The sequence below is a fragment of the Ambystoma mexicanum genome, chromosome 9 (assembly GCF_040938575.1).
Source record: "Ambystoma mexicanum isolate Mex_15411 chromosome 9, UKY_AmexF1_1, whole genome shotgun sequence".
In the NCBI taxonomy this organism is placed as follows: domain Eukaryota; kingdom Metazoa; phylum Chordata; class Amphibia; order Caudata; family Ambystomatidae; genus Ambystoma; species Ambystoma mexicanum.
Window position 1 is genome coordinate 127,904,517 of NC_090931.1, and position 25,143 is coordinate 127,929,659.

Sequence of the window (25,143 nt, forward strand, 5' to 3'; positions counted from 1 at the left end):
TTCTCATAACACCTTTTCCGCATCCTAACCCATAGGATATTCGAACACTCTGCCCCCCTTTTCTGACAAACACTTTTGCACACTGCAAAAAACGACAAACACCCAAGCTGTCTACCTGACATGTTCCAATACAAGGGCCAGGCAATTGATCAGAATCTCACACACACCCGACGGGCCTTTCCCTTCCCCACAGGGATAAAAGGTAGAGCACAATACGAACAAGGCAGACTGCATGACAACATAGCTATCCAGGCATGGCAGTTCAAGAGGAGAAGAAAGGCTGCAAGACCGGAAAGGCTTACAAGGAGAGAAGTGACCTTGTCCTTTCCAACCCAGGCCCGCAAAACCTCTGCAGAAGGGATCTTAAAACCGTGAACAATAGCCCAAGTGTGTTGCAGCATATGTCAACGGTACACAGAGCATGTTGACGCTGATAAAAAGGACAGAGGGGGACGCCTGCAACTATGGTACCGGACTCCTGATGCAAAGAAAGACAAGCAGTTCATCACAGCCGGTGAGTCGAGGGGAGAACCGTTAAAGAAACCGAACTGTGTTGAACAAAAGTAACAAACTGCTGATTTCAGAAAGCATAAAGAACTGTTAATGTGAAAGGGGAAAGCCAGCTGCAGATGAGGCAGACACCATGTGGGTGCTCGCTCGAGAAACTCTGGGCAATTACCAGATTGTTGAAACTACTGTTACCAGAAGGCTTTGGGACAGGCGAGAAGAACAAAGTGCTCATGGGGGGGGGGGGGGTCTAGTAAAATCCTCTGTACAGTCGAAAGTCTTTGACCGGCAAATTATCGTAAAGCTATGGAAAGTGAATCCCACATCATAAGAAAAATGAAAGAACAGTGTGTTGACAAGATTGACCTCGGCAGAGGGTTGTCCACAGTGAACTATTTAACACATTAAGATTCGTGAATATCACAAAGAAGATTGTGTAGAAAGTTGCAGTGAATCCAACAGATGAAGGCAAAGAGTTGAGAGGGCTCTGCGCCCGGAAGAGGGGGATCCAGGGGTAAGAAACTTACCCCAACAGCAGTGAATGCAATTGAGAAATTGTTTTTGAATACAAGTGAGGGTGAACCCAATAGAGGGAGGCAGATATGGTTCTGAGGCCCGGAAGAGGGGGGCGCAAGGGTGAAGAAACATCACCTCAAGTGCAAACCCAAAAAGGAACTTTTTGTTTATTTTATTTTGAATCTATCAGGCCATCGGAAGCAGGACTACTAACCTCCGAAGGTCCTGATATTGCCAAGAACCGTTTTGGCGATCTGAACCCGGAAGATGGGGATCAAAGGGTGAAAAGGCATCACCCTAGTACCATTACAAAGGAACTTTTTGTTACACATCAGGTCCTCAAAGGCAAGAGACTTTTTACAGAGAAAGAGACTTGGCTATTGACGGTCCTGATAATTGAGAACAGAACTTTCGTCTGTGAAGACCGGAGGTGGGGGTGTCTGCCTCTCCTCTACCATATAGAGAGCAGGAGTACAAAGAGTACCCCAGCCAAGATTCTCTATTGTTGGTAGCAGTGGACGAGCAATCAAGGCCTAGCTTCTCAGGTGATATGGGTGCTGGTTCTTAAGTACAGTGTGGTCCTCAAGCACCCACTAAGGAATGTCCACACACTGTATTAGTGAAAACACAGTCTTTATATAATTAAGGTTCAAGGTTATATACACAATCACTCACTTTGTGCTCAGTTAATCTACATTGCGATATATGTACAGTTCTAAGTGGTACCACAATTATTATCAGATTTTATTAAAGTGCATCAAATGTACTCTGGTCAAATGTCACACAAATAAATTAATAAAGGTAACCAGCAATAGATATAGGAGGAAAGCAGTTAGTTAGAACAATTGTCAGAATACAGGCCCTGTTACCTAGACTCCGTTCTGTGTGGAGATCACCCCCCACCCTCCACCCACCTGGGCAACCTGTAAAATAAGGATATACTACAAGCCCAGTCCATATATTGTTCAGTAAGTCTTATTTCCTCCTAAAATGTTTCTACCACCCCAATGTACCTGGAATAGCAGAGTTAGATGACGAGTCGTCGACGGATCCTTCTTGAACGGCTCCCTTTAAAGCAGGAGCCACGGCGGCGTGGCCTGGAGCGCCAGCAATGTGGCTGCACCCTTGATGGCCTCTGTGGGGAAGCCCGCAGCATGCAATGAAAACATAGGGTTCCCGCCACCCTGAACACAATGAGCGATGGTTCCTGCAAGAGGAGCATCTGAACAACCTGGGGCAGGAGTTTGAGCCCATAACGCAGTGCCAGACCCCGGAACGAAGCGGGTGAGAGTCTGTGGCACTCGTGCCGGAAAAATCTAAGATGGCACCTAGACTGAGGCGGCGCTGCCACAGCACCACCTGGAGGGGCCTGGGCATAGGCCAAGCATAGACACGCCGGTGCGGGGGGCCACGGTCGGCAGGGTGCCTCCAGCTTCACGACCTCCCTCATGCTGACTCCGGCAGCTGTGGGGCACTCTATGATTCCCCCCCACTGCAACATCACATCAGCCCAGGGCACGGCTCAACACAGTGCGCCCCTCATAGCGGGCTCATCACAGTGCGAGACTCGGCAGCCCCCTGCTGCACCCAGACCTAGGGGGAGCGTGGCCGCCGGTGCCCCCCCCCTCGTGTCTCTACACCATCCCGGTGCATGGGTGGGGACACGGCGGGCCGAGGTGCTTAACTCGGCGGGCCCAGCGCCATCCTGATTGCACCATTGTCCCGGCCCAGGAGAACCCTTTCCTCAACGGCGGGTCAGAGGGGGAGTGCAAGACACATCTCTTGTGGCGCCCCCCTGCCTCTACACCATCCACTGCTCTGGCCCAGAGCCCAAGAAGATTACCCCCCCCTCTCTCTACAACAGCCTGGGACCCTTGAATCCCCCACCGACCTCCATGCCTCTACAAAAGCCTGTCCCCCCCCCCCCCCCAGCATTATCTGGACCGCACCAGAGGTCCAGCCCAGAGCCCAGGAGGACTCGCCCCACCATTCTGGGACGGAGGGGGAATACAAGTTACTTTTCTGTTACGGCAGTCTGAGAGCCACGGACCCTCACCCCCCGCTCCCCCCAGCCCTCCCCCCCTCACCTGTATCTGCTTGGAGGCCCCGGAAGCAACACCCGTGCACTGGACCCATGGTGGCCAACTAGAGGAGGACCAAGTTTGTGCCAGCGGCATGGGCTCGAAGCCCCGAGGCCGCCTCCACATCCTGGGGTGCCCGGCCCACGTCAGCCCCCTGTGAGGAATCCGCTGCCATTCTGCTTGGAACTTTCCTGGCTCTCCCTCATCGCCGTTTGGGGAGATAGAACTACCTGGATCATCGGGAGGCGGCCTGCATTCCCCATCGCCTAGATCGTGCATTTGGAAGCTCAACGGCTCAATAACTAGCAGTAAGTAGGAGGCCCTAACCGCTACTCCACAAACGCTTCAGCAGTGGGGGCTGTCCTGCATCTGACCCGCTCCCCCACCTTAGGTGGACATCTCTCCTGGGGTGCCCCTGCCCACTCCCCTACTCCCGCCCAACCCCCACTAAAAATCTAGGGACAGCTTTATGACCCTTCTGCCTTAGGGGCCCTCAATCCACGAGAGCACCTGCCCTCACAAGTTCTAACCAAGGACTCAGGTCTTACGCTTCTACATCAGGATTCTCTGGATCTCAGACTACAGCCTCCTCCACTCCACACCTCTGAAAGAGCCCTGATCTGCCTTCCCCACCCTCAATTTGGGACTATGGCGAAGCAATCAAAAGCGGGCAAAAATTCGGACATCGCCACTATGTTCACATCAACAGATAAAGGAAAGAAAGTTGCCGCCCGCCAACCTTACTCTATAGAAAACCCAGGAGGATAAAGGAGCTCTTGCTACCAAAGAGGACATACAGGCCTTTATGGCCGATATCAAGTCAGAATTCATATCCTGCATGACAGAGCTTACCACCAAACTAGAGCACACCGATCAAAGAGTAACCGACTTGGAGCAAAGGCTGGGGCAGATAGACGACCGCTCCCAGGACCATACAATCGCCCTGGGGGAGGTTCAGCGCTCAATCAGGACTTTACAGGACAAATGTGAAATCCTCAAATTCAAGCAAGAAGATCTTGAAAACAGGGCCCAGCGCAACAACCTCTGCATTCGAGGGATCCCAACCTCTGTTCAAGACAAGAACCTAGTGGTGGGGTACTTTTTTCAATCCCTGCTCCCGCAAATGGACAAACCCCAACTCCTCCTGGATCGCACCCACAGGCTGTGCCCATGCCGGGGAGTGGAGTCTGACTTTCCTCCTGATGTCATAACTAGAGTGCACCTTTTTACAACAAAGGAGGCAATTTCAGCAATCAGCCGAACGCAGGATGAACTCTCCTTCCAAGGATCACCCCTCCAGATCTACCAGGACCTCTCCCTTCTCACCCTCCAGAAAAGGAAAGCTCTCCGACCTCCAACACTCTTTCTCCAGGAGCATCAAATTCACTACCATTGGCTATTTCCAACTGCTTTACGGTTTTCATATAAGGGCACCCTACGCAGGAGTAACCACCTTGAAGATGCCAGTAAAATCTTGCACCCTCCCTCGCTTGAAGAGGCTACTTCACCAAGATCAGAAGACACTGGGGACCCGGGATCCGGTTCCCCCCGAAGTCTAGGCAGGCCTCCTGGTCGAAAGTGCCGCAGAGCAGTAGGAGATGATAGCTGGGGGCAGGACCATAACCAGCGTAACCCAGACTGATGAGCTCACTAACTTTCGGGCGCCATTTTAAGGGAACCCTACCAACCTAGACCGAGCTTATGAACATAGTTCACCAATGCTGCGGGCCCCACCCACGGCCCATGCCCATTTCCAAGGCACATTCCACATACGAGTCCTTGGAATCGCACACACCTTACCTATACGTTTGGCCCGTTGGCCAGGGGAACTGATGAACCCACAATGTCGTCACTCCTACCAGTTAAATTTACACCCCCCTGTTGGGGGGCGCATGTTAAAATCCCAAGAGCAGCGGGACACATTCCTAGCATATCCGCGAGATGATGGGTAATCCACCCCCCCCCCCCCCCGACCTTGCCTCCCTGAATGTGGCGGCAGAGAGCGACCCGGCTCAGGAGCATAAGACTTTATGGCTCTTATTCAGGAGACCCTATCCCCTTCAGTTCTTGGCCTCAGGGGGCTCTAAAAAAGGTGGCACAGAGGTTCTCTTCAGGAAGGGCCTGGCCCCTCAGGTTCTGGAAACAAAAATATGCCCGGAGGGCCGTTTTGTGGCAGTCAAATGCCTACTGATGGGCGACCTATACACTTTTGCATCGGTATATGCCCCTAATTCAGGGCAAGCAGCGTTCTATGACGCAATGGGCTCCTCCCTCTCCCCCTTCATCGAAGGCCAAGTCATAATTGGGGGAGATTTCAATGGCATCCCAGATCCCACTTTGGACAAATCTTAACCCCCACCTCCGGAGACTTCACTCAGGTGCTCAGCCTTCTATGCCTGTTCAGAGCCTTGCAAGTGGTGGACTCATGGCAGGTGCTCCACCCCTCCGAGAAGGACTATTCCTTCTATTCTTATGTTCACTGAACCTTCTCAAGGATCGACCTCCTCCTGACATCCTCCCAGCTGCTTAGCTATACTAACGAGGTATCCATTAGCCCACAAATCCTGTCTGACCACTCCCAAGTCGTCATAGAGAGCCAAGCTCATATTCCTAAACTTTCTGTGCCGCCTAGACGGACACTATACGACCCTATCCTTAACGACATTCCTCTGAGAGACAAGATCGCAACAGCAATTCACAACTTTCTCAGAGAAAACCCAGTCGAAGACACCTCCCCAGCAAACACGTGGGCCGTCCTGAAAGTGGTGATCAGGGGAGAACTAGTCACACAGGGGGTGGCATACCACCATAACAGATGACTGGCTCGCCAGGTCCTCGAGGAAGAGCTCAAAGCAGCGGAAGAAACCCATAAGCGAAAAGGCTGGTCTCCCAGAACTCTATGAGCGATCCGAACCGCCAGGAAAAAGCTAGAGGCTCACTACGCCGAACACACCGCACAGCTCATGGTTAAAGCCAAACAGTTCTACTATGTGAAGAACAATAAGGCGAACAAGTTGCTCATAGCTAAACTGGCTAAAGCGAGACGTAGTAATACCATAATTGGCCTTCGCGACCCTCAGGGGGTGATCCAATATGCAGAACAGGAAAAACTACTGCTGGCGGCTGACCACTTGGCCCAGGTTATGACGGTGCCCCCTCGAGATCAGAGTAAACAAAAAGAATACCTACGGGAAGCAGCCCTCCCCTGGCTACACGACGCAACCAGGGAGAATCTACAAGCTCCAATCACAGGGGAGGTCATCGAGGAGGCCATTAAATCCCTCAAATCCCAGGCCCCAACGGATGTTCCTCCAGGTTCTACAAAAGTTTTAAACCTCAGCTGATGCATAACGTCTGTTATAGTGGCGCTCTTCAACTTCTTCTGGGAATCGGGGTCGGTAACCCCTTCAATGAATGCAGGAATCCACCACCATCTTACTGCCTAAACCAGGTAAAGACCCGAGATACCCGGCCTCTTATAGGCCGAAAGCCCTGCTCAACATCGACGCCAACCTATACTCCAAGATTCTCGCATCCCGCCTGGCACGCATCCTACCCAGTATAATCCATTCGGACCAGGCAGGCTTTATCCTGAATGGAGCAACAGGCGATAACATCCGCAGGGCCCTGAACCTGGTCGACCTGGCTTCCTGAGGCCCTCAGGGGTTTAGTCTTGATGGCCCTGGATGCCACCAAGGCATTTGACAAGGTGGACTGGTCCTTTATGGGCCTGACCCTGGAGGCCTTTGGATTTGGCCCGGCGTTCCGGGCAATGGTTCTGGCCAACTATAAAGCTCCAAAGACCCTCCTCAGGATCAATGGCTCACTCTCGGCCCCGATCCCCCCAACGTCTGGAACCAGACAGGGCTGCCCGCTATCCCCACTGTTATTCGCATTGATTATGGAACCCTTCGCCCAAAAGATCAGATTTAATTGTGGCATCAAGGGCCCGCAGGCTGGTGCATCCCAGCACAAAATTGCCCTGTACGCAGATGACGTTTTGCTCACGACCTCGGAGCCCCGCTCCTCACTACAGCAGGCCCTAGCGGAAATAACCAGCTATGGGGAGATCACGGGCTTCTCCATCATCTTCAGCAAATCGGTGGCCCTGGGAGTGGGTCTCTCCCCAGAGGAGCGAGGAAAAACGCGGATCCCTTTGTGTCCAATCAAATTGGAGAAGAAGGCCATCCCCTACCTGGGGGTCCAGGTCCCCGCAAACCCGAAGGACACCTATCAGGTCAACTTCCCCCGGCTTTTTAAGGAACTAGAGGGTGATCTGAAACACTGGGCAACCCAAGAGATCTCACTGATGGGACGAATAACAGCCTGCAAGATGAACTTGCTCCCGAAGTTCCTCTACGCTTGCTCATCCCTCCCAGAGGCCATCCCAACTTCCGCCCTTTGCGAGCTACAGAGGAGAAGGCTAAGTTCATCTGGAGGAGTAAGAAGGCGAGGATTCCCCAGAAGTCAATTCTGGGCGATGCTAGATTGGGTGGACTGGGGGGGTCCCCGACCTGCAAGCATATAGAGTGGCAGCACAACTGGCGCACCTCCGTGCATGGCAAATAACCTCTGACCGCCCTAGATGGGTGGAACTAGAACAATCTCTGACCCCTATTCCCTTGTGGTTTCTCCCACACATCCCGCCCTCCCTCAGAGAGCGGGGGCAGGGACTCCTTCTGGCGACTAAACACACGATGAGCTGCTAGGACTGGGCGCTGAGAAATGAGGGAATCCCGAGAGGACTGAGCCCCCTTTCGCCGATCTTCCACAACCCGGCTTTATTGCCTGGGGCAAACCCCCAGAACTTTCAAAACTGGATCGTGGGAGGCCTAGAAACTCTGGGACAACTTTATGAGAGGGATTGACCCTGCACCTTTGAACAATGTAAGGAAAGGTTTCGACTCCAAGAAAGAGATAGATTCACATATATCCAGCTACGCCATTGGTGCTCCCACCCCCAAACTCTGCAAGCTGCTGCACGCCCCCCGCCCCTTCACAGCGCTCAAACTCACCCTTAAGGATCTCCCAGCCCGAGGACGGATCTCTACCCTATACAGGCGATTCCTGGGGGATTTCCTGGTTTCAAAAACTCGATGCATGGCCCAGTGGGAGGCTGACTTGGGACACCGATTGAGGACCAGACTTGGGTGGACATCTGGTCCCGGATACACAAGGCATCTGCCTGCATCACTAACCGAGAATGTGTGTATTACGTCCTGCTGCAGTGGTATTACTCTCCTCTCAGGCTCCACCACATGAATCATTCACTCGATTGTGCTTGCTGGAGGGGGTGCGGCCAGCCAGGCTCCTTTCTCCACATGTGGTGGGCATGCCCGAAGATTCAACAAATTTGGAAACTATGCCTAGCCACTATCGAGCAAATTACCCAGATGACCCTCCCCTTGGAGGCTGAACCCGTCCTCATGGGGGCTCTGGTTCCTGGGATATATCCATGCTCCGGAAACAGAGCTAAACTACTGACCCAATGCCTGTTGGTGGGAAAAAATAGTGGTCGCCTGCTTCTGAAGGGCTGCAGACGGCCCTGCTATAACACAAGGGTGGGGGAAGATATGGGACACACTAATCGCGGATAAGATCACAGCAGCAAGGGCCGAAGCCCTCCACCGATTCCAGAACACTTGGGCCCCTGTGTTGGAGTATGATCAAAGATTCCCCGCACTGACCTATAAGCCCAGCAACATCCGGCGGGCCATGGAAAATCAAAACACCTCCTGAAGGGGGGGGGGGGAGGGGGAGACATCCCGGGGGGTGGAGCCCCCGTACTGACGGGCATGGGGCAGGCCAGCGGGAGGAGTGGAGGGGAGTTGTGTTTTTGTTTTACATGTCTTGCTTTTTATCTTGCTGTACTAACACATTTAAAGGAAAAAAAAAAAAAGCAGGAGCCACAGATCGTCGAGATCCTTCGAAGAAAGGGGTGAACAACGGTGGTGAGGCAGCAGCTTCGGTCCTGGCGGTGTTCATCGACAAGTTGAAGACATCCTGCAAGGAAGAGGGGTGCAGGGCACCTAGACGTCGATAGTTCAGGACCGCAAAGAGTTTGTGAGGAACTGTGGCCCAGCAAGGGTGTCGAGACGTCCGGCGTCTCTACGGTCTTGGGGTGGCGGGAAACCCACCGGCAGATGCGCCGACAGCCTAGCCTTCTCCGGCGGGATAAGGCGGTCGGCGGTGTAGACAAGCGCGCCCGGGAATCAAATGTCTTACTCAGTGGAGCATTGCGGCTTCAGTCGTTGACGGCACAGTGTCAAAGAGTCCCCTCTTCTGGGAAACTAACTTTGACAGGCTTCAAGCGGTTATAGCAAACCTGCGAACTTCCAGGGCGCTTCAGCGAAGGTTAGCGTTGCACGATGGTCCCTCGTAGCTCGGGAAGAGGGCGCCTAACCAGGTCCTCTCTCGGATCAGTTCTTGAAGACACAGCAGCTTTTAGATCGATGAAGTAAAGCAACAGCAATACTGCTCTTCCAGCAGGGTTTCAAGGTTAAGCATCAGTTTCAACTCCAGCTTCTGAAAGAATTCTAGCAGGGAGAGGCCCACAGATATACTGTTGATCTCCCATTCATTCTGCTAGGTCACATTCTGGCAACACTCTGGCAACCAATCACTCAGAAGGCAGTCAGGCAGCCAATCAGGCGCACAGTGCATTCGGGCCATTCTTCTCCATCCAGACACTCACAACAAAGAATGTGGATTCAGACAAGTACCATGCCCTTCAACGCTACACACTGCATTCATACCAGTTTCGGGCAGGGCTGTCTCAGTCATTGTGTCAAACACCAGATACTAGACATCCACAACACAGAATGTGTATTCGTCACACACTACATTCACCCAGGTCCCACCCACAGGCATACCCACATCATACGGACGTTGGGAAGGCTTCAGCCAGTCTAGTCGGCACTCCGCCCTCCCCCCCTCACACTACCATATATAGAACTTCCACCCAACAGCCAGTCAGGGGGAAGGAACAGAGTCAGGGCTTCCCGGGACTTTGGGAAAACAAGAGTTAACAGGTGATTGAAGGCAATTCCAATGACAGGGCCTGGGCATCCCAAAATGGAGGACGCTCAGGGCATCTGTCAATTCAGCACAGAGCTGCCACCAGCCAGTACCCTGCTCTGTGGGCCACACAGAGGTGTCCGAAAACATACACTAGGGGCACAGGGTTGTACCCCCACCCATGGGTGCCATAAGGGTATCCCATGGGTCTGTACACCAAACCAAAAGAGAGGTGCACCGCCAGGAGTCCCGCATGAACTCCTGTGTGGCAAACACGACAGAACACGCAATAAAAAGCAGTAAAGGACAAGGATATGGAGGCCCTGCCCCTCTGATACATTTCCAGTCTTGTGCTAGGAAAGCTCAAGCGTGTGCTGTGCTCTAAAGCCCACCTTTTCCTGTGCTCAAAATGTGGGTAAGGGACACCACAATTACCACATACTGACTTATTTGTGAACACTTCTTTCATTCCTGTGAATCTTATCCCACACTCTTTTGTATTTAGCATAAGATTGGCAATACGTTTTTCTTAGTATAGGCCCTTTTATTTGACAAGACCCCACTAGTACCGCCTTATTTTGATATGATTGTCATAGCATGCTCCCATCTTAGGTTTAGATTAGGAGTTTTTCCACCCTACCTATACAGTTTAATAAACACCCTTGAACTGTGATCACTTGTGTCTGTCTATTCTTTATACTGTGAAATCCTTACACAGGCCATTTGGGGATGACCAAGAAAGCAGACAGGCTGTCTGCCCATTTTTACTTGTGCCAGAAGAGAGTAAAAATCTGAGAGCTTGCCATACTTGTCAAGCATCCAGCCAGGCTGGCAGAGCCACAAAAGCCCTCCTTGAAGCCACTTCCAAGAGGATCGGTATAGACATTGTGGGTCTTTGGATCCCAAGTCAGAAGCCCACTTTTGTGTGGACTTCCGGGGCTCTATTCGCTCACCAAGACAGATGCACCCAATGCCTAGGCAGACAAACTCAGTGACAGATTAGGCACTGCCATGTTCATGAGTATCTTTGACCTCACTTCAGGGTACTGGAAGGTCGGCCCATCTGATCATGCAAAGGAGCGGTTATAATTTTCCACTGCAGAAGGGCACTGCCAGTTCACTTTTAGTTCACTGTTAGACCCTTTGGGTTAAAAAATGCCCCCGTCACCTTTTTCGAGGATTGTAAACAAGGTATTATCTGGAATATCGGATAGTTTGTATGTGCGTGAGGATTGGCTGCCTATAAGAACATTGTTTCAGACTTTATCTTTTGCCAGCTTGTGCTATTGTGGAAGGCGAGTTTGTGCGATTTCCACTGTTATTCCAGGCAGTAAGGACTGCCACTCACACTTGCTGATTAATAGTTGCGACGTGCAGATTTATATCTGCTGTATATTTTTGAGATCTCCTACATTCATCTTTGACAGCATTGCTGATTTTTGTATTCTTTCAACCCTAGCAACGTGTGCTCATTCATGGGTCGGCTGCAGGCTTGCTTACAGTCCTGTGCTCTCTGTGGTTCATCCGAACTACATTTCCCAGGATAACCGTGCCTCAAAACGCTGTCACTGGCCCGTTAGTGCTGGCGTGTTTGTGAGGCCGGTTATCTACAGTTCTCGTCCACGCACGACCGATCTAGGGTGGAATAGTTTAAGTTAAGCCTGTCCCCGGCTTCTCTCTCAGTAGAACAGTGTACACGCTGCAATCAACCATGGCAACAGGCAGCATTAGGTCAAGGACTTCGGCTATCGTTGAGAAATATTTTAGATTAGCCCTAGTTAAGCCTCTTTACTATACACATACACTATAGGCGGTTATGCCGCCTCAACAAGAACCTTATGACAATGCTGGTCGCAGTACTGCCTATGACTGACCCCCAGCAGGCAAAGCCCTCCTCTCCCTCTCCCTTGCTTGAGGTGATTGGTGGAAGGCACCGGACCAGCAGGAAGACTTTTTCCTCCTTACAACCTGCAGCAGTTAGTCATCATCATTGATAAATGCAGGACCACAATCACAAAGGACATATTTTGTCCACATGACCCCTTACAAAATGCAAACGCGTCCTTCAGCTTGCATCTTGATACTCAGAAAGCAGGGCTTTCAACATCAAATGGCAGAGTATCTGCTGATGCTCACATACCTGAAGACCCCACTAAGAGTCGGAACCTCCTCGCATAAAAAGGCCATAAAACCAGACCTCACTTTAAAAACTTCACTGGTTGACCTCTATACAATGCTTCCTGAAGTTGTCAGTGAAGACCCCCTAGAAAAATCCTAAAAGGCTGCCTTCTGAACACTAGACCCTTACTCAGGCACTGAACTAGGGTGGCTCATTATATCTCGGATGAGATAGATCTCTGTGCCATCACTGAGTCCTGGCTGCATGCTGCAGCGGTGCCTTCCCAAAGCTGGGCACTACATCAAAACTTTAATGTTCTGAGAGTGGCTCGAGCAATTGGAAATGGAGGAGGTGTTGCTTTCATTTTCCATAAGTCAATCAAAATACATCAAGTAAAAGAGGTCAGCATTCCTGATTGTGAAGTTTTACAAGGCAAGCAATCCATTGATGATATCACCCTTTAATGTCCTAGTGATTTACAGGCCCCTAAATGGTATGCCTGATTTTATTATACATTTCGACTACATTTTTTCTAAAATGATTATGCGAGACCTAAACTTAGGTTTAGATGACCCTATGGATACTCTTGCTAAATCTACTCAATCCACTCTGGAGGGACTTGGCTGTGCTCATCAGGTTACACAAGCAACCCACTCAGGGGGCATGATTCTGGACTGGGTAGTCACTCATAGTACCCTGGTAGAAAACGTGGAAATAATTCCATGTACCTAGTTGGATCATTCCTTTATTCAATTCCAGCTACTCTGGACAGGACCCCTACAGAGACCCAGAAGTCGGCCGTCAAAAATAACATGCCGCAATTTGCGGAAACCTACTCCTGCCTCTATGTTGCCATTCCTTACGCCCATTTTGGACAATCTGAGGAACCGACAACTGAGCTGGCCACAATCTTGCACAGTGCAAAGTCCACAACAGTAAATAATTTAGCTCCACAGAAAACCAAGTTGATGAGATCACAACCATCAAAAGCGTGGTTTTCCAAAGAACTTTTGAAACTTAAACATCAGAAAAACAAAGCATTACGGGTTTTGGAAAAGTCCTTAACATTGGAGGATAAAACAAGCTACGGGATTGCTGCTAAGGAATCTAAAACTGCCATTTGTGCAGCTAAAAAAATCTTTGTATGGCAAAAGAATCAAGGAGGCAACATCTGACTCGAGGGAACTATTTAAAATCTGGAGAGAACTGGAAGACCCTCAACCTATTGCTACCAGAGTGGCCAAAGATGTAAATTGGTGCACCTCCATCCAGAATGCGATGGTAGAAAAATTGCAAAAAAATCAAATGTGAAATCTCATCCAATTTAGAGACCTCAGACAAACTGTCTGCCAAAGGTAAACGTGGCGGTTGCATCCCCTCAATACCACAGTTTCAATTCAGAGAGGTGAAGTAAGCAGAGATGTTGCATACTCTTGAGAATATAAAACCTACTAATTGTAGAGGTGATGTCTACCCGGCTATTATTAAATCCTGTGCAACGTTCCTTGTTCCTCTTATCTCCGAATTTGTAAATGCCTCTTTTCAAGACAACTACGTTCCCTTTGATATAAAACGCACATGGATTTCTACACTCTTGAACAAGCCTTCGTTGGATCCTAACGTCCTAGCCAGCTATCGCCCTATTGCAAATGTGCTCTTTCTTCTAAAGATACTTGACAAAACGGCCAACTGTAAATTAGTTTTTAGCCCTATATAACATCTTAGGTCCTAAGCAGTCAGGCTTCAGACGTGCTCAAAGTACAGAGTCCACTCTTTTGAACTTCAAAACGAACATCTTGCAACACTGTGATAAAGGGGACATCTAGCTTCTGATGCTTTTGGATCTAACTGCGGCTTTGATTTGGTAGATCACAGCACTTTGGTAGCAAAACCTCAGGACTCTACCTCATTTTACAGCAAAGCATCTTCCTGGGGTCATTCCTTACTGACAAACAGGACTGCCAGAGTCTTTCATGAAGAAGCTATGGCAGAAGGGTATGCGCTTTCATGCGGGGTACCGCAGGAGTCCTGTACGTCTCCAATTCTTTTCAATCTCTTCACTCTACCTCTCTGAGCTGTTGGATGCTATAGACATAATATATGGCAACTATGCAGATGATACACAGTGCCTTATTCCCCTCTCTGCAACCATACTCAAGACAACATGACCATCAATACCACCACCTATGATTACATACACTCATGGATGATGTGCAATGGGTTGGCACTTAATAATGCAAAGACTGTTGTCAGCACTGCACCCAATCTGTGTAAATTGGTTGATGCCTATTTTCATTTCCAAATTGCAAAGTGCTCACTAGTGACACTTCGCAAGGTTAAGACTCTTGGAGTGGTTCTGGACAAAGAACTTACTATGAAAGATCACATCAGTAGCCTTGTGTTGAGCACATCCTATGAAATAAAACTCTTGGCGCTATTAGCCCTTTTCTAGCCCATGCCATTATAGGAGCTTGTCTGCACTACTGCTCCAGCATACTCAAGGGTATAGGGAAATGTGAATGAAATCGTCTACAAGTGGTGCAAAACAATGCAGTTTGAGCGGTCAAGGGACTCTGGAAAAGTGATGATGTTACGATGGCTGGGAGATCCCTACATTGGCTATCAATTGGTAAGCGATCACATTCAGGACATTATGTATCGCACATTCCTGCCTTTACGGGAAAAACCCAGTTTACCTCACCAATTGGCTCTCCTGGCTTCCCATTATGTGCACTCTGAGGTCCAACAACTCTTGCCTTTTGCAGACTCCAAAAACCAAACTGTCTCTAGTCTTAGCAGGATGCGGCTCCAGGGCAGCATCTCGCCTGTGAAACGCTTTACCACCTTAACTTAGATCCTTCTCATCCCTATCAGCTTTCAAGCATAGACTGAAGACATCCTCTATAAATAAGGAATGTCCGGCGCCTGGTATCTAATCCTTATTGTTTTGTGTTGGTCTGTTTTTGTCCCACCGCCTCTATGCCTATGGGCTTCATCCAAGCGTTTTATAAATAATCTAAATAAATAAACAAACTAGAAGACTTCAGCATTGCCTACCTACATGACGTGACCGTGTTCAGACCACCTATCCCATCTGAAACAGGTGCTTTAAGCCAGGCAGAAGGCTGGCTTTGCTATCAAGTGCCAGATAGTGCAGGGAGCGGTACCTTACCTAGCACACCAGGTGGGTGGTGGTAAGAAACAGCCTCTCCAGGCCAGTGCAGGCAGTGGTGAATTGGGACATTCCCAGTACCCAGACACAAATGAGAGCCTTCCCGCACCTCATGGAATAATACCAGCTTTTTATCAAGGCGTATGGGACACTTGCCCCCTCACCCCCTTAACAATGTTATTTCCAACACAATGCCGAAGAAGTTCACCTGGACCCCCTGCCTCTCGGACATCCTTCCAGAGCTAGAAAGATGGTAGATTCAAGGCTCTAGTTCACAAGAGCCCAGATTATGAGCAATAATTCATACAGACTTCTTCAGATTTGGTGCAGTAGTAGCACAGCTGAACTCTGAGGCAGTAAAACAACAGTGAGCACACCTAAGTAAGTGCTTGACCAAGCGAGAGCGCAACTGGGCCACCATTTAAAGAGAGGCATATGTGGTAGTTTGGGCAGTAAGCAAGCTGTAACCCTACTTCTTTGGGTCTGACTGCACTGTCAAGACGGACCACAGAACCCTTAGGGGATTAAAGGGCCATACAGGGAGAGATTCCAAAAGATATTGCGTTGGGCATATCCCTACAGGGATTGGACATCGATATCCAGAACAAACCTCAGTCGCAGCACTAAAATGCAGATGGCCTCAGTAGGTATTCTCACCAGGATGACGAGCTAGCCCCTTGGAAGGGCGAGTATCAAACCTTTTGGCTGGAGGGGCGTGTGAAGGATTGGCATTTGGCAAGGGTGTAGAAGCCCTGACTTATATTTTATTAATTATTAAAAATGATGCAGGCAATTCCATCTCAGAAAGGGTAACCTCCTAATCAGGTTCCACCTTCATAAGCTCCATTCAACAAAAGCACAGCGCACACCTGGGCACTGCTGCATCAGTGGCTTGATCTGCAGCGTCTGCTCTTCCATGGCACAGAGCAGAGTCAGAGGACACAGGTGCCAATTTGACAGCTGCAGGGATGCTACCAATATGATGGTATGCTTCGGGGTTTCCTCTTTGTTCCTTAGTGAGGGCAAGTAATACCCTCCTCAGACAGATAGCTACTCCACAGGAAGCTGTGCTTGGAACAGGAATCACAAGGCACACACATTCACCAAGGAATAGCCTAAAACCGGGGTTCTGCACACCAAAGGGGCATTTAATTCTATTGAGAAGTGAAGGGGAGGGATTAGTGTAGACAGGGCAAGGTTTTATACAGCTGGAGGAAGGTTCCACCATCTTGTTTCCCTCTGCCTCCATCTTTCCTTCTTGCCCCCCTATATCCTGTAGCAAAAAGCACTTTGGGTATGATGACAGAAGGCAAGGATCCACTTGTTCCAAGAACAGGGACCCTTGAGGCAGGCTTAGTTTGGTCCACTCATTGCAAGAAACACCTCTGGAAGAACGTTGTTAGGTCTCTATTGAAGAGTTGACTTTCCAGAGCCCTCCAACAGTGAGATAAAGACCAAGTGTCAAAGGTAGAGGTAAGTGCTGTTTCCTACTCTTCCACAGGATGCATTAGAGTGACCCTGCTGCTGGAACAAGACCTGCAACTCTGCCATGCCACAGTGCAGTCCAGTACCTTATTGTGGTAAAGGATCCCTGGAAATGTGCAGTGGGAGCCTGAGAACAAGGATTATACTTGTCCCCGAGACCTCTATTCATGAGAAGGGAAGACAGCCAGGATCCTCGTTTTCTTGTTTTTCCTTGCATCAAACCAGTCAAACGTCCGTAGAACCGAGTTCACCACATTTCAAACTACCAGGACGATCTGGAGTTGCCTTTGGCACTCACCCAGCTCTAAAAACTCGAACTGCATGTTTGACGCTGTTCAGTGCTGCACTGGGTTAGTACTGAATCACATTCACCCTTTCCCCCTTGAGAGTAAGGCCTTCCACCACCTCACATTACTACGAAAGGCAAAAGAAATATATCGCTTGACTGTGCTGGTTTTATCTGTTTAATTGGGATCACTTTTGGTTTGTACTCAACCCTATACTCCTGCAGAGCAGAAGTAATTTTGTTATAACATATGAACCTCGCTCAATGGAAATATGAATGGCCCAATTTCTATGTATAGCCTCAACCTCACTAGGTAGGCCCCATGGCAGGTATTAAGAAATATCCATTCACAATGAGTACAGACCCCAAGCTCCAGGTGTAATTCATGAGTCTGAGTCAACCAAGGAGAGGGGCATAGACCTTCTAAAAAGGAAGACCTCATAGCCCAGGGTGCAGTTTGTTGGAACAGATGGTGGATGGCACTTGGAGAGAGCGGGCAAGTGGACAGAGGAAGAGGTGCATAGACTGGAGGAGAAGACTGAAGGAGATGCATTTGGGGAGTCAGGAGGATGTAGAGCTAGTAACAGAGAAGGCTTCAGAAAGGACTGCCAACGAAATATCCGAGCAAGAAGATGGACGGAGGAAGACAATGGGACTATCTATTAGTGGACCATGGAGAAACATCAGAAGTGGGAGAGACTTTTGTGGAGGTGTGAAAACATTGGAAGTCGGAGGTTGCAGATTTATTAGAGGAAGTTGGAGAAACACTGGACAGAGAAGAACGAGAGTCTTTAGAGGAAGTTGGAAGAAACATTGGACGGAGCAGGAGGTTGTGAAACATCCGCAGGAGGAACAGGGGAACTTATTAGATAAACATTAGGTGGAATTGGGAGAATGGATAGAACATCAGTAGGTAGTGAAATGAAACCTACCTCAACCTGAACATAGGGAGGCATCGGTTCAGAGAGCAGGCACTGGGTTTAGGTGCAGATTTCCTGATCTAAAGGGGATGAGAAAAAGCAGGAAGAAGGCTCTGGTGTAGCAACGAGGAGACCAGGAGGGAACACTAGGGCGGAACCCATGGCCATTACCGCACTCTGCGGGACCAGGTACCTTGCATCCTTCCCCTTCCTGGGTTACCAGAGGCTGTGAACATGCCTAGAGCAGGAGAAAGCAGGCGGACACCTTGAGGGAAACCTATTCATGCTACAGATGCATAGCCTAGAACTAGGCATAATTCAGAGCCTTTCCTTTTGTTGACTTGTAGATTACAAAGCAGGACAATGGCATAGGGGTTTCTGGAGCTCCCCTTTGGAATCTACACTGAGATACGTTTTGGAGAGACTAAAACTGTTCCCCGCTGAGAATTTGTTGGGCACCCAAGAATCCTTAATGAAGTTGTCCTGAGCATGAGGCTGAGTTGTAAAACAAGTTTATATGTAAGGTGTAGTAGTCTTAATTCTGAGCGAGGTATAATATGGAGTACCAGGTAAGTACATATGAGATATAGCAACCTGTATATAATTACCCTAGTACACACACCTTACTACACCATGTGCATGTACGGATATCTGGGGACAGCAATAACATAGCACCACGCCTGGCCAAGTACAGGGCAGTCGTGTACATCCACTAGAACAGTGATGTGTGTCCCATGTGCAAATAGTGTGAGAGGAGGATGTTGGGAAGTAAATAGATCAGATAAGCAGTGCCCTGTTTGTTCATACCCTATAGCATGAGATATTTTATATTACACTGCCTGCTGTAGCGGGCATGTAGTTATGGTTAAGTTGATAAACCGATAGGAAGAGCACTTTTCGGGTGGCTTATATCTTCGTTCCCCCTGGACGAACCCTCACCAGACTTTGCAAATAAAAAAAAAGTATTTTGGCCTGCTCTGATTTTTTTTTGGTGAGGTTTCGTCCAGGGGGAGCAAAGTTATAGGGGGTGTCCCCAAAATTCATTTTTTCCCACAAACTTTGATCACACCGCTGGATGGATTTTCACCAAATTTGTGGCAGGAGCAGCGGCTTCGTTCCGAAAGCGTGCTTTTGTAAATTTGGCATAAATCTGTCCAGTAGTTTTCTTTATAACGGGCTAAACATAAGTCAAAATCATTTGTGATATCTGGCTCTGCGGACCAGTTTCCCTGTTCGGTCCGCGGACAGTCATCCGATTGGCCAATCGGGTGACGTGAAGTCTTCGGACATCAGGCGCGCCCGCTGATTAGATGGAGAAAAACATGAAATGCCCCATGTTTCCTGAAACGCCCGCCATGTTGGATTTGTGGACTTTTGGAGTAAGAACACTGCGGCAGGGAAATAAATAAACGCAACGTTGCACTTGTCAAACTCAACAAATGATCTCTGGGGAGGTGGTGGGGCGAGGATGGATGGAATATGGCCATAAGAAGCCAAAAAATGGGTTTTAATCCCCAAAAGTCCACGAACACTCCAGATGTCCTGGGACACTTCTGATGTCCTAGGACATCTGTGCCCATTTCTGCATTACAGGGTTGGTGAAAAGCAGTTTTTGGATGGCTTATAACTTTGGCGCCACTCAATGAAACTGCATGTAATTCTGAATGGTTTTGCAAGTTCTGTGGGATTCTGTCAACTGGGGGCAATAGTAGAGGGGGGTCCCACAATAATGTAAAGGCTTATAAATGTGGTGCTATTTGACGAATCTGCACAACAGTTTGCAAAAAACAATTTTACATTGGGATATAAATGTTTTTCTAAAGTTTGGTGGGATTTTCTCAAGAGTGGTGAAAATAGAGGGGGGGGTCTTAAAGGCATAGTCCAGTAAAAAATGTTATTTAAAAAATAGATAGGCAACATTAAAAACAAAATACTAGCACTTTTTTTTTTACTTCCAATGTAAAATTTTGAGCTATTTAAGCTCAAAATTTGCAAAAGTAAGCACATGGGCGCATCCATTTTGTGAAATGGATGCCCGCCTGTGCTGGCTTTTGCGGCACTAATGAAGGAAAAGCCAGCCAGCTGTAGTAAACAAAAGCTACCGCTGGGTGGCTTTTCCTTCATTGGTACTGTACGCGGAGGACGGGGACCGGAGATCAGAGCAGGAAAGCTGGACCGATAACTTGGGCTGCCGGGCTGTTATCCCCTGTGCCGGACACTGGAATGGGGGTTGGAAGTCACATTATTCCCATTAGCATAACACAAAATGCTAAAGGAAATGTTGGAAAAACTTATTGATTCTATGTACTTTACTTTTTTAGTTCTATTTTTGAACTGTGAAAGGTGGTTCCTAAAGGAACATTTATTTTGTTGTTTTAAAACAATGTTTGCAAGAGAGCTTAGAACGTAAGGGGAGGAGGGAAATGAGGGAAGAAGCACTAATATGGAGGGGCAGGTGGACGGGGGACAATGTTGCGCGTGTGTTACTTCTAAGGTAGTGGGCAGTGTTTCTCATGCTCCTTGATTACAGCTTCAAAACGCATGTCGAAATTGCTTCCCCCTGCAGAGTGGTGTGTTGCAGTATATACAGAGGATTTTTGTCTTCCAAAGATATGGACCAACAGCCTCTTTTATTGCTTGCAAGGTAGCTGGTGGGATTTTGTGTACCACAGAAGTAGACTGTGTGGTTACAGTATTGGTTGAGGAAGATGAGGTGGAGGAACACCTCTTACTACTTGCTGAGAAAGGAACAACCTTTACTGAGAGCATTGCGGTGGTTGGATTTGGTGTGGCGGCGCATGGAGGTGGTCCCATAGGAGTACTGTCCAGGTAGTCCATGACTGAGTACTCAGTGCATTTCACTTTGGTAGCTTTAGCCTTTGGTACACTCCCAAAAGTGATAAAGAACTGCCACACCCATGATTCTCTCTGGGTGCTAGAGGTAGGTACTACCTCATCTTCTTGGTCCTCTTCATTGTCTTTGGATATACTGTTGTTGTTGTGTAGGTCCTCCAGCTGGTGGTGGTGGCTCTTGGGGGAGAAGGGATGGCAATTGCTGATGCCAATTTTAAGAGAAAGAGCAGTTTTGCTAGTATTCTTCCAAGTATGTGCTTTGTACTAGATTGTTAATGGATAATGAGTAAGTATAGGTGTAGTAGCTGTGCAAGGGTACATTTTGAGCTTGAAGGTGCCTAGATCAGTCGAAAAATGCAGTTCCAAAGCATGGACCCGATCGCGAAGTGAGGACGCCTTCGCAGACACGTCATCATGCTGCGTGCGAGCGCATGGTCACGTGGCACTGTCCGGAAGTTATGTGATGACATCAGATGTTTGCGGACGTCGACAGTTGCAGAAACAGTGGAAAAGGTTGCAAAAAGTGTATAGAAGTGTTAGAAATGATGCTAGAAGGTGGGAAATGGCAGAGCTTTAAAGAGATGGTCTAGTAAAAATTTTTATTTAAAAAATAGATAGGCAACATAAAAAACAAAAATACTAGCATTCTCCGTTTTAAAACTTCCTATGTAAAATTTTGAGCTATTCAAGCTCAAAATTCGCAAAAGCAAGCACATGGGCGCATCCATTTTGTGAAATGGATGCCCCGCCTGTGCTGGCTTTTGCTTTTGCGGCACTAATGAAGGAAAAGCCAGCCAGCTGTAGTAAACAAAAGCTACCGCTGGGTGGCTTTCCCTTCATTAGTGCTGTAGGCGGAGGACGGGGACCGGAGACCAGAGCAGGAAAGCTGCAGCTTTCCAGTTTTCCCCCCATTCATTCCATCCTGGCTGTCACTTACACAGCAGGGTGGCTGTCCTTGCCGGACAGACAGCCGGCCAATCACGCCACAGTGCATTCAGGTCTCCTAGCAGACTAAGCACAGGGAGTTTCGGGCACCTCCCTCGCATCCTGTCCACCCCAGACACTCAGGTGCCAGAGGAGGGCTTCAGCACTGAAGCCCACCAAAGGCCAACGAAAAAGGGACTAAACCTGGTTTGTCACGCAGACACAAACACAAGAAGGACCTTTCCTAAAAGAAATAGCAATAAAAGTTGACCAGAGTCCGTTTTTACAGGTAGGTCTTGGGCGCCATATTGAAAAACATGGCTGACCTGATTTTTAGCTACCGTTTTTTGCAGTTGGGAAAAATCATGGTAGTTTAATCTAAACCACTGCCACCAGCCATTTAAAGTAGGAAATGGTAATATTGGACTGTTACATGAGTGTTTTGACTCGGGCGAAGCTAGGCTACCCCTCCAGCACTCTATAGTGTGTGCTGGGTCTGTAAATTTAAAGAGACTAGTAAAGCCAATTTAACTTTACATGCTCTGGATGACAGTAGTCAGTCCCAGAGAAGGTATTTAAACCTTGGGAAGTCTGAAAGACATCCCTGTGCCACTGCACTGAAGGTGCTGTGTGACACACAGAAAAAGATGATGCCTATGGAGTTGTTTTGAAACTCCATAACCAAAGAACACAAAAGTAAAACACATTGAAAATAAAAAGTTCAAAGCCCCAAAATATAGCAAAAGAGCTGGAGGGCTCTAAGGTAGAGGGAATTTAGCACTTGTGTGAGAAATCTCCCCAAAAGTACCACAAAAATTGCCTTGCTAAATGTACTTTCACTGGGGTTAGCTGGGTAAAAAGTGGCGATAATTACAAGAACCAAAAGAAAAGTGGCCACTACTCCCCCATGATTGGCAAAAATGGTAGAGAACACATTGTGTGTGTTCTTGAGAGCAATTGAAATGAGTCCCTGGCGGGGGTGGGGCTTTGTCCTCCCAGCCAATGGGGAGGCTCAGAGTGGGGGCATTACTATACAGTAATCCCGCCACTCTGAACCTCCTCAGGCCTGGAGGCCACCGTCCCCCTTCCTCCCTCCCCCCTGCATTCCCACCCCGCTTTGTCACAGAGTTCAGTCACCTCTCTTCCCAGATCTGTGACATGCCACAATGAAAAGGGAGAAGGGACTACGTAGGCCATTTTTTTTCCCTTTTCTGTTTTGAAACGTTGGCGGCATTTCACAACTCCCGAAAAGATTCCATTAGTACTCTGGTCCAACGGGCCAGGGTAGTAATAGCAGTAATCCCCTCGCTGGGGCGACATTACCGCTTCAGGTAAAATGCCCTCCCAGCTTATCCCTTAATAAAACAATCAGCTTTTACATGATGGTATTGCCAATGGAATGGGCACGGAGCAATTAGGGGGTACTCGGGGTGCTGCTGTTGTTGGAGGATCCAGGGTGAGAAAGTGGGATGCCTGCAGGTGCCGGTGAAAAAGGAGCGGCTTGGCAGGTGCCAGATGGAAACACTCAAACATGGGCAGCGGAGCGGCTGGGAGCTCAGCCCGGCATCTTTCATGAAATGATGTCGAAGAACATCCAACTGTGCCTGGTAGAAGTCCTGCGTCGACTGCTAAGGCAATACGCACAAAAGGTGTGACTGCACAACATACTTCTCTTTTCCTTGATTTTGTGGGAATGATGAGTCTATGCACAAGCATTCAAGAGTAATGCAGATATAGCGTTAAAACTAGGATAGAAATAATGAAAGTCACATTTAGTGCAAAGGCAACTATAAGATACTCCATTGTTTTGGGTATATACATGAATGTAAGTAGTTGTGCAGTTAGTAAAAGGTTTATGAATGGGCTTGTTGAGAGAATATATAATTATGGTCTTCATTGCAGAGCTTTAGAAAATGTGCTTAGGTGTAGATGTTTATTGAATTGTAAATAAGGAGTGCCAAAGGAAGTTATTTTTCAGGAAATGTGCTTAGATATAGCATTATACAAATATGTAGAGTATAGGTATTTTTCAAAATATAGGACTTATGGTGCAAGCCTCAGGAGGAAAGGTTTCTTAACAAAAATATGAAGAGTCTGGACTATAAAGTAAAGACTATAAAATATAAGCTAGAAGAGCTGGACCTGGCTGGTGTGCCAGTTGGAGGATAAGATATATTTAAACACCAAATATTAGCAAGGAGCTGGTAATCCAGTATTTACGTCTTCTGGGCCCTACTTCTTGTAGTGGGTGGTCCTCACCCCTGTGGCTCCCCAATCTCAAACATGGGACTTTGTCACACAGTATTGTTATGTAACCACTGACATTTGTTTATCATAGAAGTAATTTACTCCCAACCTATTAAACATTGAAGTATTTTGACATCCTCAAACAATTGAATGGCTTGAAAGATATCCAGGATTGGAATTTTAGGACTTTATCAAAAAGTTAACTGAAGCACTGGATCCCGTAAAACAATAGCATATGCTGCAGGTGATCCAGTCCCACGCATCGATTCTCTGCAGAGGGAAAGCAAAGGCTCTTCATTATAGACTTGTAACTGTAATATAAGTGATATACACTCTGAATGTTGAGACAAGTAAATAACTGCTAACTAGAAGTGCCATTGCTTGCACTTACTTTTTATGGCTGATCACTAAATAAAGTTTTTTTTTTCTTCAACTCTCCCAACAGACCGTTGCAAGTTCCAACTGCATCTGTACAAAGACACAAATGGCAAAGATGGGATAGCCGTTGCATTCTCTGTGCACGTGGAGAACAAGACCTACCATATGTACTGCACAAAGGATAAATCTATTCAATTCAGGGTAAGGACAAAAAGCTTTAATTCTTTGTCCTAGCTTTGATCGTTTGGGAATGATTTTGCTTCGAGAAACTGCGGCGACTCCTAAAGGAGGAGAAAAGAAAACAGTAACATCGCCGATTTCTCTTTGCTCCTCTGACCGCATGTTTGGGCTTTTCGATTTTTCTTGGCATGGTCTACGTTTGTTGTCTTATTTCACGCAAATCCTTGTGATGGGGAAAGAAAATAGTTCTACGATTAACAGATTGATATAAATCAGATGTAAACAATGTGTGATCACTGTGCACAGGTTGATCTAGTCTATTTGGACTTGGACGTGGACTTCAGCTTTCTTTTGTTTATACCCAATGTTTATCTTTGGTATTTTGGCTGAGTGCCAGGACAAAAGTTAGCAAAGATGCATGAGGCATGCATGAATGTTTAGGATGTCACAAACCAAAT

The 25,143-nt window shown here is 48.1% G+C and overlaps 1 protein-coding gene across 3 annotated transcripts in view; it reads left to right on the forward strand.

The window, feature by feature from the left end:
• Nucleotides 1-25,143, forward strand: part of LOC138487729 (interleukin-18-like) — a 142,992-nt gene that overhangs the window by 108,200 nt on the left and 9,649 nt on the right. For all 3 annotated transcript variants that reach the window (XM_069614277.1, XM_069614276.1, XM_069614275.1), the window contains one exon: nucleotides 24,573-24,706. In XM_069614277.1, coding sequence (XP_069470378.1) covers nucleotides 24,573-24,706 — 134 coding nt within the window. The remainder of the gene's footprint in view (nucleotides 1-24,572; nucleotides 24,707-25,143) is intronic.